Source organism: Bison bison, unplaced genomic scaffold (genome assembly GCF_000754665.1).
Source record: "Bison bison bison isolate TAMUID 2011002044 unplaced genomic scaffold, Bison_UMD1.0 scf7180017864057, whole genome shotgun sequence".
In the NCBI taxonomy this organism is placed as follows: Eukaryota; Metazoa; Chordata; class Mammalia; order Artiodactyla; family Bovidae; genus Bison; species Bison bison.
The window spans coordinates 4,288,037-4,307,537 of NW_011494629.1; the positions used below are offsets into that span (position 1 = coordinate 4,288,037).

The 19,501-nt window shown below is 40.8% G+C and overlaps 1 protein-coding gene across 1 annotated transcript in view; it reads left to right on the plus strand.

Moving 5' to 3' along the window:
- The first annotated feature begins 2,604 nt into the window (after window positions 1–2,604).
- Window positions 2,605–19,501, plus strand: part of HSD17B3 (hydroxysteroid (17-beta) dehydrogenase 3) — a 55,730-nt gene continuing 38,833 nt past the window's right edge. The window contains exons 1-2 of the mRNA XM_010836017.1: window positions 2,605–3,674; window positions 8,584–8,630. Of these exons, the coding sequence (XP_010834319.1) occupies window positions 3,521–3,674; window positions 8,584–8,630 (201 nt within the window). The 5' untranslated portion in view covers window positions 2,605–3,520. The remainder of the gene's footprint in view (window positions 3,675–8,583; window positions 8,631–19,501) is intronic.

Below are 19,501 nucleotides of genomic sequence, written 5' to 3' on the forward strand. Positions count from 1 at the left end.
TTCCAAGGAGTAAGTGTCTTTTAATTTCATGACTGCAATCACCATCTGCAGTGATTTTGGAGCCCAGAAAAATAAAGTCAGCCACTGTTTCCACTGTTTCCCCATCTATTTGCCAGAAGTGACGGGACTGGATGCCATGATCTTCGTTTTCTGAATGTTGAGCTTTAAGCCAACTTTTTCACTCTCCTCTTTCACTTTCATCAAGAGGCTTTTTAGTTCCTCCTCACTTTCTGCCATAAGGGTAGTGTCATCTGAATATCTGAGGTTATTGATATTTCTCCTGGCAATCTTGATTCCAGCTTGTGCTTCCTCCAGCCCAGCATTTCTCATGATGTACTCTGCATATAAGTTAAATAAGCAGGGTGACAATATACAACCTTGACTACTTGCTTTTTTTTAACCATATAATTATATTTTATTTAATTTTCATGTTTGAAATCATCATGAATATTCAGGTTTTTCACTGTACATTTTAGTATAGTATAATTATTGCAAGCAAAAGATTATGTGTGAAATGTATATAAGTTATAAAACATTGTATTATATTGTGTAAACACTCATGTACATACTACTAAGTTCAAGAGTCACATGATACCAGTAGCTTATACCTGCCTATAGGACCTCTCCATCATATCATTTCTCCCCAGATGAAACCACTTTATTGAATTTTGTGTTTATCATTCCATTGTTTGTAACAACAATTTTATCACATTTTAACATAAGCAATATATTTCTTTATATTGCTTTTCTGAGTTTATAAAATATCAGACTTAATGTAATATTCTGGCATTTGCTTTTTTTGACTCAACATTATGTTTCTGAATGTCACATATTGTTCTGTTTGGCTATCATTCATTCATTTGCACTACTGTATAATATTCCACTGTGAGAATAAACTCATTGGGATAGTTCTCAGTTTTCCCTATTGGAACAATGCTCTTTTGAATATTCTTCTACTTGTCTCCATTTGCTATATTAAGGAGCTGTGGGTCAGAGTACTTTTGTTCTACAAAGCAAAGTCCCAATCCAAAGGAATTTACTTGTCGTGGCAGGAGACCCAACCACAAACAATAAATAAGATAAGCCAATAAAAAATATGCTCAGAAGAAAACTAAACCAGAGTCACAGGACAGACTGCTGGACATTGGCCTGGCTTTTCCCAGACCTTAGTAAAAACAATAATTGTTGTCTTCATGTTTATCAAACACCTCAGCCTCTCACTCCTTTGGGAACATTTGTGGATGAGCTGAGATGGTTGATCTACACTATCTGCTTCTGCCAACTAACCATCAGTGGAAAGAGTAATAATTAACCAAGACAGGTAATCCTTGTAATGTGCTTAGTACAGAGTTGGGTACACAAGACATAGTAAATAAGGGGCAGTCGGAAAAACGGGAAGAAATGGGGAGCCGCTGTTGGCAAAGGCCATCTCATTTGCTCTAATTATAGTTTAATCTCCATATTACTTGTACTTTTTTCAGGTAGCCCATAGCTTCATGAACAAGTGACAATTGGAACTGAGAAGCTGCTCCAGATAAGGACCTTAGTTGAAAGTGCCAGGATAAATACATGCCATGGTTTAGAGAACGATGCAGGCTGAACTTGGCAGTAACTTGTACCTCTCACTTTCCTTCCTGGGTCTCCTCCTCACTGAAAGGATTTTGCTCATCACCTGACATACAGGCAAACCTGTCTCCAAGGTTTTTAATCTGAACAACTGGAACATAAGAGCTGCCATGTTCTGGTATAGGGAAATTGGCAAGGGAAATAAGTTTTGACATTTGAAGGTAATATCAGAAGCCATTATTAGACTTAAGCTTGAGATGACTATTAAGCATTCAAATGGAGGTGTTAATGTTACTTGCATTCAAATGGAAATGCAAGTATGGATGAGCAGCCTGGTTACCGTTGAAGTTATACATTTAGGGGTTCTCAGTGCACAAAGTCCTTAAAGTCAAGAGATTAGGTAATGCCATCAAATGACTAAGTGTGGACACCAAAGAGAAGAGGGCCAAGAGCTGAACATGAGGACACTATTCTTGGATGATGTCAGAGTCTCTTCATTCCCCTGTTTCTATGTCGTGACCATTCTCCATCTCTACCTCCAAAAGGTCACCTTTTCTCAGCATCAAGTGACTCAGATTATGTAATGCTATTGTCTTGGAAGAAAAGCTATGACAAAGGCAGAGACATTACTTTGCCAACAAAGGTCCATATTGTCAAAGCTATGTTTTTTTCAGTAGTCATGTATGGATGTGAGAGCTGGACCATAAAGAAGGCTGAGAACCAAAGAACTGATGCTTTTGATATGGTGGGGTTGGAGAAGACTCTTGAGAATCTCTTGGACTGCAAGGAGATCAAACCAGTCAATTCTAAAGGAAATCAACCCTGAATATTCACTGGAAGGACTGATGCTGAAGCTGAAGCTCCAATACTTTGGTCACCTGATGAGAAGAGCTGACTCATGGGAAAAGTCTCTAATGCTGGGAAAGACAGGGCAGGAGGAGAAGGGGATGACAGAGAACGAGATGGTTGGATGGCATCACTGACTCAATGGACATGAGTCTGAGCAAACTCCAGGAGATAGTGAAGGACAGGGAAGCCTGGCATGCTGCAGTCCATGGAGTCACAGAGTCGGACACGACTGAGTGACTGAACAACGAAAACAACAATTATCTGAGTGTCTTTGGTGGCTTCCTCTCACTTAAGTCCAAACTCCTCACCAGGAGTATCTGGCTCCTCCGCATGCCTCCATCTTACTTTATTCTTTTCTTTTGTTCTGTACACACCAGATCCTCTGTGTAGTGCTATTTACTCCTCAAATACATGCATCTTTCTCATTTCAGGTCACTTGTACTAGCTGTTCCCTCAGCCTGGGGGAAGAAACTTATCTTTGTAGGGCTATCTCCTTTCCACTCAAATTTCAGCTCAAAATACCACCTCTTCACAGAATTTTTTCCTGTCACTCCACAGCACTTTTTTATGGCACTGATATGTGACATTATCTTTTTATTTGCATATTGACTCTGAATCTCAGCTCCCCCTGGCAGTGACTGCCCGTGTTTACTATTCTCTATTCCCAAGGCTTCAAACAGTGATTGCCACCTGGTAGGCAGTCAATAGATAGTTGTTGACTAAGTGAATGAATGACTTCTAGAATTTTGCATAGTTTTTAGTATCTTTTTTAGCTTCCAGATTTAGGGAGGGAATGCTGGGCTGCCATTTTTCTTTGTCCGGTCTTTATCTTTATGTTCACCTTTGACTTCTTCAACACTCCCCTGCCTCACAAAAGCCCAACTGTGCTATAAAAATATTAGAAAGAATATTTTATTTTAAAGCTTGTGAATCAGAGGATTGTGTAAAGAAGTTACTCTAATCTGAATGCCTTGACACAGTGACTCATTGAAATGTTCCCAGTGACTCCAGAAGGGGACCGACGCTCCTGCAGAGCAGCCACGCTCACTTCGAAGGCTGTGAGGGACTGGACCAGGTCTGAAACAGCATCTGCCATGGTGCCATCATGAAGGAGGCTCTGGAGCAGTTCTTCATTTTTGTAGGGTTGCTGGTTTGCCTGGTCTACCTGATGAAATGCGTGAGATTCTCTAAATTTATTTTCCTGCACTTCTGGAAAGTTTTGCCAAGGTCTTTCTTGAAGTCAATGGGAGAGTGGGCAGGTAAAGAAAGCTTTTCATCTTTTGTTCTTGTTGTTTTTATTATTACTTAGGTCTCAATGATATATTGCATCTTTTCCTTTTGAGAGCAAAGATGTAATTCCTTTGGGTTAATTTGCGGGGTTGGAAAGTACAAATGAAATTGACTGAAAAACATGATGTGAGGCATCAGGAGAATCATTCAGGAAGAATGTGACTCAGTTCTTTCCTGTGTGCTTTTCCTCTCATCCTCACTAGTTGGGTTTTCTTATTTTTGGAGTTTCTGATGATACAAATCATGGATGAGGCAGAAAATTATGTATCATCTCCCCCAGATTTTCAAAAACCCAGAGTGCTTTCATTTCCTTAAACAGAGCTTCAAAATTCTGAAATCCAATAATAATTTAAATCCATTTTATTATACTAATTTCTCAGAGACCTGTCACCAAGTGAGGGTAATGCAAAATCAAGGCAATAAAGATCTCTGTGGAGACATGTTTTTAAATGGTTATATTCAGAATCTGGGTCTGGTTTATGTCCCAAGTAGATTGATTAATCACTGCCTCTCAATAGACTTTGGCTCCTGAAACTGTCATGCAGAATTTCAGCCCTATACTGAGTTTAAGGTGAAGAACAGGAGGCTATGGTTTCAGCATCTCCTTGAATGAAGTGCTAGGTTTGCATTTCAAAGTTGGTATTATGTGTTGGTGTCAGTCTATCAATAACCAATGCTGTGACCTGGCCTGCCCTTGTGGGTCTTACTATGATTGCAAAATGCCTTTCAGCACCATCAGGAAACTTAAGAAAAAATAAAGGTTTATTACCTACAGGACCTGTAAATTATACAGTGCACCTGGTGCCACAACAAGGTCATGTGTAGAAAGAGAGGGAGAGAGTGAACGGGCCTGGGGTTCTGCATTTATTTTATTCCGGACTGGGGGCCTAGGGTTTCAAGAACTCTTTCTTTAATAGTGAATTTAAAACATAAGAGAGGGAAGTTAAAGCATGGGAAGAGAAAAAACAAGTGGTCAAAATGGTCAGTTATTGAAACCAACCAAGATTTTTAAAAGATGCTTGCTCCTTGGAAGAAAAGCTATGACAAACCTAGACAGCGTATTAAAAAGCAGAGACGTCAGGTTTTTTTTTACAAAGGTCAGTATAGTCAAAGCTATGGTTTTTCTAGTCATGTACAGATGTGAGAATTGGACTATAAAGAAGGCTGAATGCCAAAGAATCGATACTTTTGAATTGTGGTGCTGGAGAAGACTCTTGAGAGTCCCCTGGACAGCAAGGAGATCAAACCAGTCAATCCTAAAGAAATCAACCCTGAATTTTCATTGGAAGGACTGATGCTGAAGCTCCAATACTTTGGGCACCTGATGCGAAAAGCTGACTCATCAGAAAAGACCCTGATGCTGGGAAAGACTGAGGGCAAGAGGAGAAGTGGGTGGCAGAGGGTGAGATAGCATCACTGACTCAATGGACATGAGTTTGAGCAAACTCTGGGAGATAGTGAAGAACAAGGAAGCCTGATGTGCTTCAGTTTTGTGGGGTTGCAAGGAATTGGACACGATTTAGCAACTGAATAACAACATTTTTAAAAAAGAGACCTCATTTGGGGGAGATTATCTGGCTCTTTACTTTATCCTGTGGCCAAAATAACTTATATTAGCAATCACCGTTTTTAAAGTAGGTGCCTCTTTGAAACTGATACCTAACTGGCAATCAAAGCATAAGCCAAGACCTTGCATTATGAAAAAGAAAAAAACAAAAACAAAAACCCAGCTGTCAGGTTTTATGCTACAATAGGGTTATAAGAAATCCAGTGACTTAAAAAAAATAAAAAAGATTTTAAGTGGCTTTAGGAATACAATCCCAGGCTAAATAGGAGAGATTGTAAACAACCTTATAGGAATGCCAGATAAAATACAGGATTCTCAAGTTATATTTGAATTTCTTATTTAGTGATAAATAAATAATTTTTAATACATGATACTCTAGTTATTACATGGGACATTCTTATACTAAAAAATTATTTGCTGTTTACCTGAAATTAAAATTTAACTGGGCATCCTGTGTCCTTATTTGCAAGAGCTGGCAACCTTATACCCTCAGCATTGGAAATTAAAAAATTATTATATGGAAATTGTTTGGCATGAAAAAAATGTGTTTTTAACTGTTGCTTGTTATATCTGGAGAGAGAGAGAGAGAGGATATGTATGTGTGAGAACTCCTTCCTCTCAGGTCAGTAGGAAGTTCCCAAAGTACTTGCTGAGCATTCTGAACTTGAGTGTTCTGGATCCTTTAAGCCCAGCTCCACACAGATTTAAATGCCATGCTCTGAGGGGTTAGAACTTGGCCCTTCTAAGAACAAGCATTCCAAAAGAAATTCATATGCAGCTATATGTGGCCGATTTCCCAATTTTGTCACTGGTATCCTTTATAGAGTTTTGGGACCAAGATCAAAGCCTGGGTTCAGATCCTGCTGCCATCATCTTTAGCACTGCGGCCTTGACTGGGTTAAGAACTTTCCCTTAGCTTCCTCATTTATAAGGGAAATGATGGTCCCCGCATTACAGGCTTGTTTTGAATGTTAGATGAAATGGTGGCTGTGGGGCTGCCCAGCCACATGCGCTTTCTGTGTTTCTGTAAGCCTGACAAGGAAGAGCTTTATTGGACCTATGATGCCTGTTCCACCTTCTCCCTAAATTCAAACAGCCTCATCTGTCACCCTCACCCCCAACTCCCGTGAAGAAGCTGCTAGTGGGAGCCCAGGTGGCTGTGGAGTGACAGAGCCTGGACCTAATTTAACCTGTGTCCCAGGCCCGGTCTGGGAACTGGGACGGAGGCGGCACTGAGAACTTCACCGCTAACGCACAGGAGCAGGAGGGGAGGCAGCCAGGAACCTCAGATGCCAGCCGCCTCCTCTCTTCTGTCTCCTGTCCATCTCACGCTGTGTAAAGCTGCTGTGTAATTTAGTTGGTAAATAATTAGGTCTAAGTGAATGACAAACAAACGCCCCAAATAAAGTGCATGGCAGAAAGTAAGCACTCAGTAGATGCCGGCCACTTAGCGACAGGATCTTGCCTATGTAGTTCAGGCCTGGTACTTGGTGATTTGGAGGACGCCTGTAAGGAAGGGGAAGATGGAGCGGAAGACAACAGAACCCTGAGCATAGTACCTCTACCAAGTGAAATAGGTCATATGCATGGAGTCACTTAAAAGTATCCAAATAAACACATAAAATAATTGGTAATTATTAAAATGAGGGTGCTTCTGCCAGTGTGCTGCTTGCTTGGTCCGCTTTCCCTCTCAAGTAAACTAAATGCACACACAGCTTTCGTACACACTTTTGGAAAGCATATCCTTCGATTTTGCTGCAAAGGTAAATTGCAGATAGGTATATACTGAATCGTAGTTTATTTTGAAGCTATGACATTCACACAATTGAGTTTTACTCTAGAGCTCAGTCATTAAATATGTATGTGCTGTTATACAGTGGAAAAGTACTCAGTTCTACAAGGAAAAAATTGAGTCAGTTGCAGTGAGGTAGATGAACCTAGAGCCTGTTACACTGAGTGAAGTAAGTCAGAAAGAGAAAAGTATATATTAACATACATATATATATATATATACACACATATATATATATAGTATCTAGCGGAGAAGGCAATGGCACCCCACTCCAGTACTCTTGCCGGGAAAATCCCATGGATGGAGGAGCCTGGAAGGCTGCAGTCCATGGGGTCGCTAAGAGTCGGACACGACTGAGCGACTTCACTTTCACTTTTCACTTTCATGCATTGGAGAAGGAAATGGCAACCCACTCCAGTGTTCTTGCCTGGAGAATCCCAGGGACCGGGGAGCCTGGTAGGCTACTGTCTATGGGGTCGCACAGAGTTGGACACGACTGAAGTGACTTAGCATAGCATAGCATAGCATGGTATCTAGAAAAATGGTGCTGATGAACCTATTTGCAGGGAAGGAATGGAGATGCTGATGTAGAGAATGGACTTGTGGACTCAGCGAAGGAAGGAGAGGGTGGCAAGAGTTGCAGAAAGTAGAATTCACATATATACACTCTTATGTGTAAAATAGATAGCTAGTGGGGAGCTGCTATATAACACAGGGAGCCGAGCCTGGTGCTCTGTGATGACCTAGAGGGATGGGATGGGGGCAGGGAATATATAATTATGACCAATTTCCATTGTTATGTAGCAGAAACCAACACACCACTGTAAAGCAATATTCTACCAATTAAAAAAAATTTTTAATGTATGTGCTATGGACTATAAAAGGACTAGATAGCACATCTCACTGTCATCTATTAATCAGTTGATCTAGTGAACACAAATTCTTTAGGTTTCTTCATGTCACTCCATCTTCTTTTTGCATTTCTGTATTTTCCTCCTTGTTAAAAGTTCTCTATCTTCCATGGGTTTTGATTTCTGCTATCCTATGAGGGTGAGGATAGGAAATGGGGAGAACTTGACTTTCACTAGGAACCTTGAAACATCCTTACAGTGACAACTGGGTGTGTGGGTAGAGAGAGAATAGAGTACACTGCTTGTCCTTGATGAACTAAGGCTTAGAACTGTAAACCCTTATGGGGTTTGAATAAAGTGTTTTCTGGCTAAGGCACTTTGTTTCATTTTGGACCATGTTTTCCATAGCCTCACCAACTCTTCCCCCAACCTCATCCAAAAAAAAGTTTCATTTTGAAGTTTAGTGAAGGAAGTCAAGGCTGGAACATTCCCAGTTAAGCAAAGTTGGTCACAGTTGAGCAGAGTTGGGTTAGAGAGTAGGAGGGCATTGCTTTGGAATATTATATTGTATCTTAGAGAGTAGGCCTGCAGTCAAATGTAGCCAGCAAGAAAGAAGATTTTAAAGATTAATTAATTCTATCCTTTAAAACCATTTCTGCTTTTTTCAGTGATCACCGGAGCAGGAGATGGGATTGGGAAAGCTTACTCATTCGAGGTAGGTTGTGTTCTTGGGGACTTTCTCCTCTCCTTGTATTAAACATACCATGGTCATGTGTCACCACAAACACTACTTTTCTGATTAGAAAAGCAAGAGACATTCCTTTACGAAGAAAACTATTTTCTATTGAAAAGGAAATTTAAAAATCACAATCTCACCCCCTCGCTACCTTAAAAAAATACAATGATATTCAAAGGTGGCAGTATCTCTCCTTAGGAATTGTTTTAGGAATTTATGGGGGCACTGTTATTTTCTAGGGTAATTGTACCATAAGCATTTATTATACTTAAAACAATAAAAAATTATCAACTACTTTCCTTGTGTTTATCCTTTACATCATAGCCAGGGCATATGTTAATTTAAAAATCATTTGTATAGGTAGCATATATATATAAAACTTTCATTTCAAGAAGATTAATGAACATTAAAAAATAATATAAAGAGAATCTGATAGGGTTGAGGGTCACTGGTGTATGATGTCTTTGAGTGTTTTCTTCTAGGCTTTTTGTTTCTCTGTAGACAGATAGATAGCAGGTAGTAACGCTTTTCTAAAAATGTGTTTACAGGATATGTAGTTTGGTAAGCTATTACTGGGCTTCCATGTGGTGCAGTGGTAAAGAATCTGTCTGCCAATTCAGGAGACACAGCAGACGTGGGTTTGATCCCTGGGAAGATAGTCTGGAGTAGGAAATAGCAACCCACTCCAGTATTCTTGCCTGGAAAATTCCTTGGGTAGAGGAGTCTGACAGGCTACTGTGATCAATGGGGATCACAAAAAGTCAGACACGACTTAGCGACTAGGCAGTGGTCTAAGGGTCAGGAGCTATGTACTCTAGTCCTCACTCAGACACGGTCTGCAGATTTTGGACAAATTATATATCCTTTCTGGGCTTCCAGGTCTTTATTAGCACAAAAGATACCACCTAAGAACTTTCAAATTCTGTTTCTGTTCTAGACTAATTCTTGTCTTGCTCTTGTAGAATCTTATTGTTTCCTTTCATTCTTTTCTAAGGCTGTATTAAACAATTTTCTGTGATCTTTCTTTCATGCAAGATTTTCTCTCTTCCAGAGAACCTGTTCTTGTCTCCCTGCTAAATGCTGCTTCAAGGAAAGCAGTTCAGAGTCTGGAATACTATGGATTGTAATAGCTAAGAATTTGAGGTTGAAAATTAATTAGATCACTGTCTGTTCAAACTCTGCCTCAATATGCTTACTGCAGAATTTCCACATCAATAAACTGGAGGAGATGCTAATTCCATCTGGGCTTTTGTAGAAGTTATATGGATGAGGTGGGCAAAATGCTTTGCAGAGAGTAAGCTCTCCAAGTTTAGCCACTGTTATTATTGAATGTATAAGCTGCCTTTTCTCTCCCATATATTGCTTTTTTTTTTTTTTTGAGAAAGAGAATGTGTGGTATTTACCATATTTTTACTCTTTTTATTGTTTATTCTTCCCTGATGTTCCAAGATTTTTTCTTTTCTAATTTCCTATCTATTTAGAGAAGTTCCTGTAGCTGTTCTTTTATAGTAGTTCTGCTGGTGGCACATTCTCATTGTTTTTCTTCATCAGAGAATGTATCAATTTCCCCTTCATTCCAGAAGGATAATTTGGCTGAATATAGGATTTATAGTTGACAATCCTTTCCTTTCAGCACTTGGAAAATGTTGTGCCTCTTCCTTCTGGCCTGTATGGTTTCTGGTGAGTTTCATGTCATTCAAATAATTTTTCTCATAGGTCAAGTGTTGTTTCTCTTTCATTGTCTTCAACACATTTTTCTTTGTGTTCAGTTTTCAGGAGTTTAGTTATGTTTCTTGGTGCGGGTTTATTTGAGTTTATCTTCTTTGAGATTCACTTAGCCTCTTGAATCTGTAAGTTTATACATTTTCACAGATTTGAGAATTTTTCATTTATACTTTCTGCAAATATTCCTTCTGCCTTCTTTTCTTCTGGGACTCCGGTGACACAATGTGAGATTTTTCTTATAGTCCTTCCTTGTAGGTGTCTGAGATGCTGTGCATTTTTTTCAGTGTATTTTTTCTCTCTTTAGATTGCAGTTTAGTTGCTCAGTCATGTCTGAGTCTTGTGACCCCATGTACTATAGCCCGCCAGGCTCCTCTGTCCATGGGATTCTCCAGGCAAGAATACTGGAGTGGGTTGCCATTTCCTTCTCCACTGTTTAGATTGGATAATTCCTATTGTTTTATCTTTAAGTTCATGGATTCTTTCCTTGGTCTCTCCATTCTGCTATTGAGCCCATTGATTTTTTAATTTCACTTCCTGTACTTTTCAGTTCTAAAATTTCCATTTGATTCTTTTTATCTTTATTTGCTGAAACATTCTATTTTTCTTTTGTTTTACTTAGGTTTGTGATTGCTCTCTGAAGTGTTTTTATGGCAGCTTTTTAGAAATTCTAACCAGATAATTCTAATATCTATGTCATCTCAATGTTGGTATTTGTTGATTGCTTTTATCTTACTCAAACCGAGATCTTCTTGGTGTGTTTTTTTTTTTTTTTATTGAATCTTGGATATTTTTGGTTTTAAGTTGTGAGACTCTGGATCATATTTAAACTTTCCTATTTAGATGTGAGTGGCCATTGCTTCAGAAGGGGGAGGAGAGGGTGCTGACATTTTTCTATCAGGTGAGATAGGAGCCCAGGTTTTCCACTTGGCCTCCACTGGCAGTTGCTGGATATGGGTAGGAGTTCTGGCTCCTCAAAGGCCACTCTGGATTTTGGGGGGAAAGAGTGCGTCCTTACTGCTCTCCACAAGTGGTACTTGGAGGCAGTGGTCTCACTGTTACTGCAGTGATGGTATAAGTCCTGAATATCCACTAGGCTTCCTCTGTCATCATTCCAGGGGAAGGAAGAGGGGAGAGAGCTGAGGGGGTGCTCTGGCACCATCAGGTAGAAGTGGAAGCTCAAGTCTCAGCTGACATGAGGGGTAGGATGGCTGGGATGAAAGTCCTGGCATCCTGCTCAGACTTATCTGATGCCAACATGGCAGGGGTTGGAATCCTTGTTAGGGCAGCCTTCCCAGGGTGGAAGTGTCAGCTCCCCCCTCAACCTTTGGAGGCGAGGGTGGCAGTAGAAGCTTATATGCATATATATATATATATTTGAGTTATTTGCCTGCAGTAAAGCAGTTATTTTCTAAAGTTTTCAGCCTTGCTAGCGTGCCCGTTTTCTAGTCTTTTTGTTAGAGACAGCAGACTCTTGTTGGGACTTTTTATGTCCATATCTGTTGGTGTTTCTGAATATCCACCTTATCCAGCAATAAGTCTGGGATATATGAGGCAAAAATAAAACCCAGGAAACTCATGGCTGGTTTCCTCAGGTCTCAAGGCCCATAGCTACTCTTCTCACTCTCTTTTGGAGTCTTCTTATATTTATTTTATGTATTATGTCCACATTGCCTGTTTTAGTTGCATTTCATAGTAGAGATAGGGAAAAGTATTTTCACTCCATCTTTCTGGAAGCATTCTAACCTAGTCTGTATTTGTAACTGGAGAAGCAAAAGAGACTTTGTCTCCTTTTAAAGGAATGTCAACCATTACTGGAAGCAGGTGAAAAAAGTTGTTGAGAGGGATGGCATGGAGGAAGGAGGACAAGAATGAGCTTGCTCTTCACACCTCTGAAGCCTCTGCTTCACTCTGTATTTCACACCATTTCTGTTCCTTTGGCACCTGAATTCAAACTTTTCTATTTACTGCCTCACAGAAGAAGCCCTGTCTTCCCTGGTGTTCCCACCACCTGTTACAGATTAGTGGTGACAAGCACCTTCCTTGAACCAGGCCCTAACACACAGCAGAAGGAAAACGGCCCATTCATCACAGCAGCAGCCATTCTTCTTTAGTACAGTGCCCAGCGGGGAATTCTGGGAAAGTGAGTGCTTCAGGGGCTTAACTCCCTGAAACAAGGGAGCAGTAAAACCCATATATGGAGCCTGTCAGCCTGGACATTCTAGAAATAAGATTGAGCCCTGCTCAAATGGACAAAGGGAACAATGCTGGCCCAGACAATCAAGTGTTTTCCATGCCCCCCTCCTGACTCTGACCACTTCACATGGAACCTTTACAAAGTCTATGGCTCGTAAGAGAAATGGCACAATTCAGGAGAGGCTGGAAGCCCACAAGGCAGAGTCCTTTGTGCTGAAAATGCCAATTGTTTTCCATTTAATGAACAGTTTCCTTTTCAGGAGGCTGATGAAGTGAATTGTGAGACGAAGGTGCTTAATTTTTAGCCATGCTTTGCTAGATTCCCAGACTAAAAATGAGGGCTGGTGGGGGGTGGGAGGTGGGGGATTTTCCAGGAGAGAAAGAGAAGACTTCACGATATCACTAGCCTTAAAATTGGACAGTTCTTACTTTTAATTTTTTTATCTTTTAATTTTCTATTTATTTTGAGAGTTTTAAAGTAGACAACTTTTTCGAGCAGTTCTAGACTGACCACAGAATCTTGCAGAAGGTGCAGCGAGTTCACATATACGCCCTGACCCCACATATACTCCAGAGTGGCAAGTTTGCTACAATCAGTGAACATACACTGATACATCGTTATCACCCAGAGTCCATAGTTTACCTTGGGGTTCACTCTTCTTGGTTTAGTTTTTCCATGGTGGTTGTTTTTCAGAGGGAAGTGTGGTATGGGCACAGCTGAAGATGTGTTTCTCTTAGGGACCCTCTTCCTATCCTCTCCTCTGTTCAGTCTGGTCTGAATGAAGCTTTCTCTATCTCAAGTCAGTCAAAATTGATACAAAAGTCTTTGAGAGATTTTCTGTGGCTTATTTCCTTTCCATAGCTATGTTCCAGCCAAACTGCCTGTGAGTAAATTTCTTTGCATGTCATTTAAAAATATACTAGGAAATCAACTATTTAAAGAAACGACAGATGCAGAATGAAAAAAAAAGGGAAGATGTTAGTCACTCAGTCGTGTCTGACTTTTCGACCCCATGGACTGTAGCCTGCCAGTCTCCTCTGTCCATGGAATTATCCTGGCAAGAATACTGGAGCGATAGCCTTTCCCTTCTCCAGGGGTTCTTCCTGGCTCAGGGATTGAACCCAGAATATCACCCCTAATTTTATATATATATGTCTTTTTACAAAGTGAAACCTCACTATACAGATTCCAGGCCAGGGGTGGGACTTGTAATAATACTTTATGACTGAAGATCAGCGTTATACTGAGTATAATTTGCTTTAAAATACTTCAGCATCATAATATGATATATGTGAGTCCGTAAGTTTAAACAGTTTCTTGAGGTATAATTCACATACCATAAAATTCACCTAAATGTACAGTACAATAACTTTTAGTAAATTGACCAAAGAGTTCACCATCATCACTATCCAGTTTTAGCATATGTCCATCATCCTAATGACCCTAGTGAGATCACTGACAACTGGCCATGGTTAATCCCCCATTCCTACCCCTAGTCCTAGGCTGCCGCTCATCTTTTCTGAACATTTCATACAAATGCCACCACACGGTATGAAGTCGTTTGTGTCTGATTTCCTTCAGAGTATTTTTGAGGTTCATCCATGTTGTAGCACGTGTCAGTGGTTCTTCAGTTTTTATTGCAGAATAATATTCTATCATATGGATACATCACAGTTTGTTTATTCATTTATTAACTGATGAATATGTGGGTTGTTCCCTCTTGGGAGGTATATAATATGCTGCTGCGAATACTCTTATGTGCTGTTTTGCATGGACATATATTTCCATTTCTCTTGGGTAGATTACCTAGGAATGGAATCACTGGGTTGTACGGTAAATTTGTATATAAGATTAGTGAGTGCACGTTTCTGCTGTGCGTTAACAGTTGAAGATAATGTCCAAGGTGGTGTGTGTTGAGTTTCTTCTACTTGCCCCCTCAGGATTCACTCTCTGCTCTTCTTCACCCTCCTCTGTGCCCCAGGAGGCTGACTTGCACCAAGCACCTCAGTTGGTCTCTGGTTTCAGCAGGGTTTGTAGGGGTTGGGAGACACTGGCAACAGGTAAAAGGGAGTCAGGAACATGAAGCTGGGTTTCTTTCTGCTCTCTTTCTCTGGGTCAGGGAAGGCTGTGTCCCTCTGCTGAAGGCCGTAGCTCTGTTGAGCAGCCCTCTCCACCCTCTGGTTCTGGTATCCGTTCATCCCCCAACCCTTTCAGGTTCACAGCTGCTGTTGTTAATAGCTCCAGAATATCGTGGGTTTTCCACACACTATTCACACTTTGTAAATCAGCCTTTTATTAAACTGTCTGCAAGTTACCCAGAGAGTGTGCTGTTTTTGCCAAGACTTTGGCTAAATCCAGGTTTCAGCTAATTTTTAAAGATGCTAAATCAGACTTCATCAACATCTGTGCTTCAGCTAACCTGACTTTCATTAGAGAGTTTGCCCCTTAGCCTAAGAAAGGTTATCGATAGTTTTCCTGAGGAAGGATCTTCCAAGATGTGTGGATTTGCTAGAAGTGTTGCACAGGCACTTTCACCCTCCTGTGAACAAGGATGTGGTGTCTATGAGCAGGGCAGAGTGGTGTTCTTGACCTTGAATGGATTTGGCCCCATGTCCTGAGAGTGGAGGATTCGGTCACCTAACCCTGCCAGAAGTTTGACTGCACCCTGCCCCCAGAACATGATTGTATCTACCTGGGATGAGCCTTCACAGAGTGCCTAAGGGACAGATGGCTGGGACTCCACTAAGCTATGAGAACAGGTTCATAATTGCTTTGATGCCTGCTTACTGACAGAATTCGTTATTGGTAGGATTTGGTCTTAGACTTGTTTGCATTTTGCAACACATCATCTGCTGGGTAGTTGTTGGGCGGCAGGGAGATCCGTAGCCAAAATCTACCTCTAATCACTGGAGACTACAAGAAAACCCAGTGATTGTGAACAATCAAGTAGGTTAGGTCAATAGGCATATTTAATGCCTCCCAGGGTTCCAGTCTGGAGAAGGCAATGGCACCCCACTCCAGTACTCTTGCCTGGAAAGTCGCACGGACAGAGGAGCCTGGTAGACTGCAGTCCATGGGGTCGCTGGGAGTTGGACACGACTGAATGACTTCACTTTCACTTTTCACTTTCATGCATTGGAGAAGGAAATGGCAACCCACTCCAGTGTTCTTGCCTGGAGAATCCCAGGGACGGGGGAGCCTGGTGGGCTGCAGTCTATGGGGTCGCACAGAGTCGGACACAACTGAAGCGACTTAGCAGCAGCAGCAGTAGCAGCAGCAGGGTTCCAGTCATTCAGAGTTCTAGTCAGCTCTGCCCAGTGCTTAGGGAGCATATGCACTGTTACCTAATTTTCCTGTATTTATTTAGTTCTCCTTTAACTTTTTTTTTTAAACTAACCTTTTGCTGCTAAGTCACTTCAGTCGTGTCCGATTCTGTGCGACCCCATAGACGGTAGCCCACCAGGCTCCCCCATCCCTGGGATTCTCCAGGCAACAACACTGGAGTGGGTTGCCATTTCCTTCTCCAATGCATGAAAGTGAAGTCACTCAGTCATGTCTGAGTCTTCGCGACCCCATGGACTGCAGCCCACCAGGCATTTTGAGATATTTATAGATTCATAAGTAGCTGTAAGAAAGAATACAAAGAGATCCCATGTACCCTTTACCCAATCTTGCAAAGTTATCATATAAGTCACGGTATCAACATCAATACAGTCAAGATACAGAATATTTCCATCATCATAAGGAGCCCTTGTGTGGCTGTTTTATAAATACCCCCACCTCCCCTCTTTCTTTCTCCTTCCTTCCTTCCTTCTTTCATTATTTCTTTCTTTAAGTATAATTGATTTATGATGTGTTAATTTTTGCTGCATAGTAAAATGATCAGTTATATATATTCTTTTTCATATTCTTTTCATTATGGCTTATAACAGGATATTGAATATAGTTTCCTGTGCTACAATAGGACCTTGTTGTTTATCCAGCTGATAACAAAATAGTTTGTATCTGCTAATCCCAAACTCCAAATCCTTTCCTCCCCCACCTCTCCACCCCGCTGGCAATCATGAATATGTTCTCTGTGTCTCTTACTTCCTTCTTAACCTGTGGCAAATGCTTATCTGGTCTCCAGTTCTATAACATGGTCTTTTAAAGAATGCTATATAAATGGAATCATATGCTTTGTAGCCTTTTTGAATTGGTTTTTTTCTGCCCAGCATAATTTTCTACAGATTAATCCAGGGTGTCCCAATATTCTGTTCCTTTTCAGTACTAAGTAGAATTCCATGGTATGGAGGTTACACAGTCTGTTTAACCATTCATCCATTGAAGGACATTTAAGTTGTTTCTGTATTTTGGCAACACAAATAAAGCTTCTATAAACATTTATGTGTAAGTTTTGTGTGAACATAAGGCTATTTTTTTTCTGAAATAAACACTCAGGAGTGCAATTGCCAGCTGGTATGGTAGAATCCCCATGGACAGAGGAGCCTGGCCGGCTACAGCCTGTGGGGTCATAAAGAGTGGGATACAACCGAGTGATTAAGGACAGCACAGCATGGTAGCTGCATGTTTAGTTTTTTAAGAAATTGCCAAACTATTTCCCAGGTTGATTGTACCATTCTCAACAGCACTGTGTGAGTGGTCCATTTTCTCAGCATTCTCAGCAGCATTTGGTGTTGTTATTTTTTTCTTTATTTTAGCCATTCTGAGAGCTGTGCAGTAACATATCATCGTGCTTTAGAGTTGCACTTTCCTGATGGCCGATCATGTTTATGTCAGTTCAGTTCAGTCGTTCAGTCGTTTCTGACTCTTTGCAACCCCATGGACTGCAGCATGCCAGGCTTCCCTGTCTATCGCCAATAACTGGAGTTTACTCAAATTCATGGCCATTGAGTCAGTGATGCCATCCAGTAATCTCATCCTCTGTCGTACATTTCTCCTCCTGCCTTCAATCTTTCTCAACATCAGGGTCTTTTCAAATGAGTCAGTTCTTCACATCAGGTGGCCAAAGTTTTGGAGCTTCAGCTTCAACATCAGCCCTTTCAATGAATATTCAGGACTGATTTCCTTTAGGATGGACTGGTTGGATCTCCATGCAGTCCAAGGGACTCTCAAGAGTCTTCTCCAACACCACAGTTCAAAAGCATCAATTATTTGGTGCTCAGCTTTCTTCACAGTCCAATTCTCACATCCGTACATGACTACTGGAAAAACCATAGCCTTGACTAGATGGACCTTTGTTGGCAAAGTTATGTTTCTGCTTTTTAATATGCTGCCTAGGTTGGTCATAACTTTCTTTCTAAGGAGCAAGCATCTTTTAATTTCATGGCTGCAGTCACCATCTGCAGTGATTTTGGAGCCCCCCAAAATAAAGTCTGTCACTGTTTCCACTGTTTCCCCGTCTATTTGCCATGAAGTGATAGGACCAGATGCCATGATCTTAGTCTTCTGAATGTTGACCATTAAGCCAACTTTTTCAGTCTCCTCTTTCACTTTCATCAAGAGGCTCTTTAATTCATCTTCACTTTCTGCCATAAGGGTGGTGTCATCTGCATATCTGAGGTTACTGATGTTTCTCCTGGCAATCTTGATTCCAACTAGTTCTTCATCTAGCCCAGCGTTTCTCATGATGTACTCTGCATATAAGTTAAATAAGCAGGGTGACAAAATACAGCCTTGATGTACTCCTTTCCCTATTTGGAACCAGTCTGTTGTTCCATGTCCAGTTCTCACTCTTGCTTCCTGACCTGCATACAGATTTCTCAAGAGGCAGATCAGGTGCTCTGGTATTCCCATCTCTTGAAGAATTTTCCACAGTTGTGGTGATCCAAATAGTCAAAGGCTTTTGGCATAGTCAATAAACAGAAGTAGATGATTTTCTGGAACTCTCTTGCTTTTTCGATGTTCCAATGGATGTTGGCAATTCGATCTCTGGTTCCTCTGCCTTTTCTAAATCCAGCTTGAACATCTGAAAGTTCATGGTTCATATACTGTTGAAACCTGGCTTGGAGAATTTTGAGCATTACTTTACTAGCATGTGAGATGAGGGCAATTATGTGGTAGTTTGAGCATTTTCTGGCATTGCCTTTCTCTGGAGTTGGAATGAAAACTGACCTTTTAGAATCTTGTGGCCACTGCTGAGTTTTCCAAATTTGCTGGCATATTGAGTGCAGCACTTTCACAGCATCATCTTTTAGGGTTTAAAATAGATCAGTTGGAATTCCATCTCTTTCACTAGCTTTGTTCATAGTGATGCTTCCTAAGGCCCATTTGACTTCACATTCCAGGATGTCTGGCTCTAGGTTGGTGATCACACCATCGTGATTATCTGGGTCATGAAGATCTTCTTTTTTGTATAGTTCTTCTATGTATTGTTTCCACCTCTTCTTAATATCTCCTGCTTCTGTTTTAGGTCCATACTGTTTCTGTCCTTTATTGAGCCCATCTTTGCATGAAATGTTCCCTTGGCAGCTCTAATTTTCTTGAAGAGATCTCTAGTCTTTCCCATTCTATCATTTTCCTCTATTTCTTTGCATTGATCATTGAGGAAGGCTTTCTTATCTCTCCTTGCTGTTCTTTGGAACTCTGCATTCACATGGGTATATCTTTCCTTTTCTCCTTTGCCTTTTGCTTCTCTTCTATTCACAGCTATTTGTAAGGCCTCCTCAGACAACCATTTTGCCTTTTTGTGTTTGTTTTCCCTGGGGATGGTCTCGATCCCTGCCTCCTGTACAATGTCACAAACCTCCATCCATAGTCCTTCAGGCTCTCTTTCTATCAGATCTAATCCCTCCAATCTATTTGTCACTTCTACTGTATAATCATAAGGGATTGATTTAGGTCATACCTGAATGGTCTAGTGGTTTTCCCTACTTTCTTCAATTTAAGCCTGAATTTGGCAATAAGGAGTTCATGATCTGTGCCACAGTCA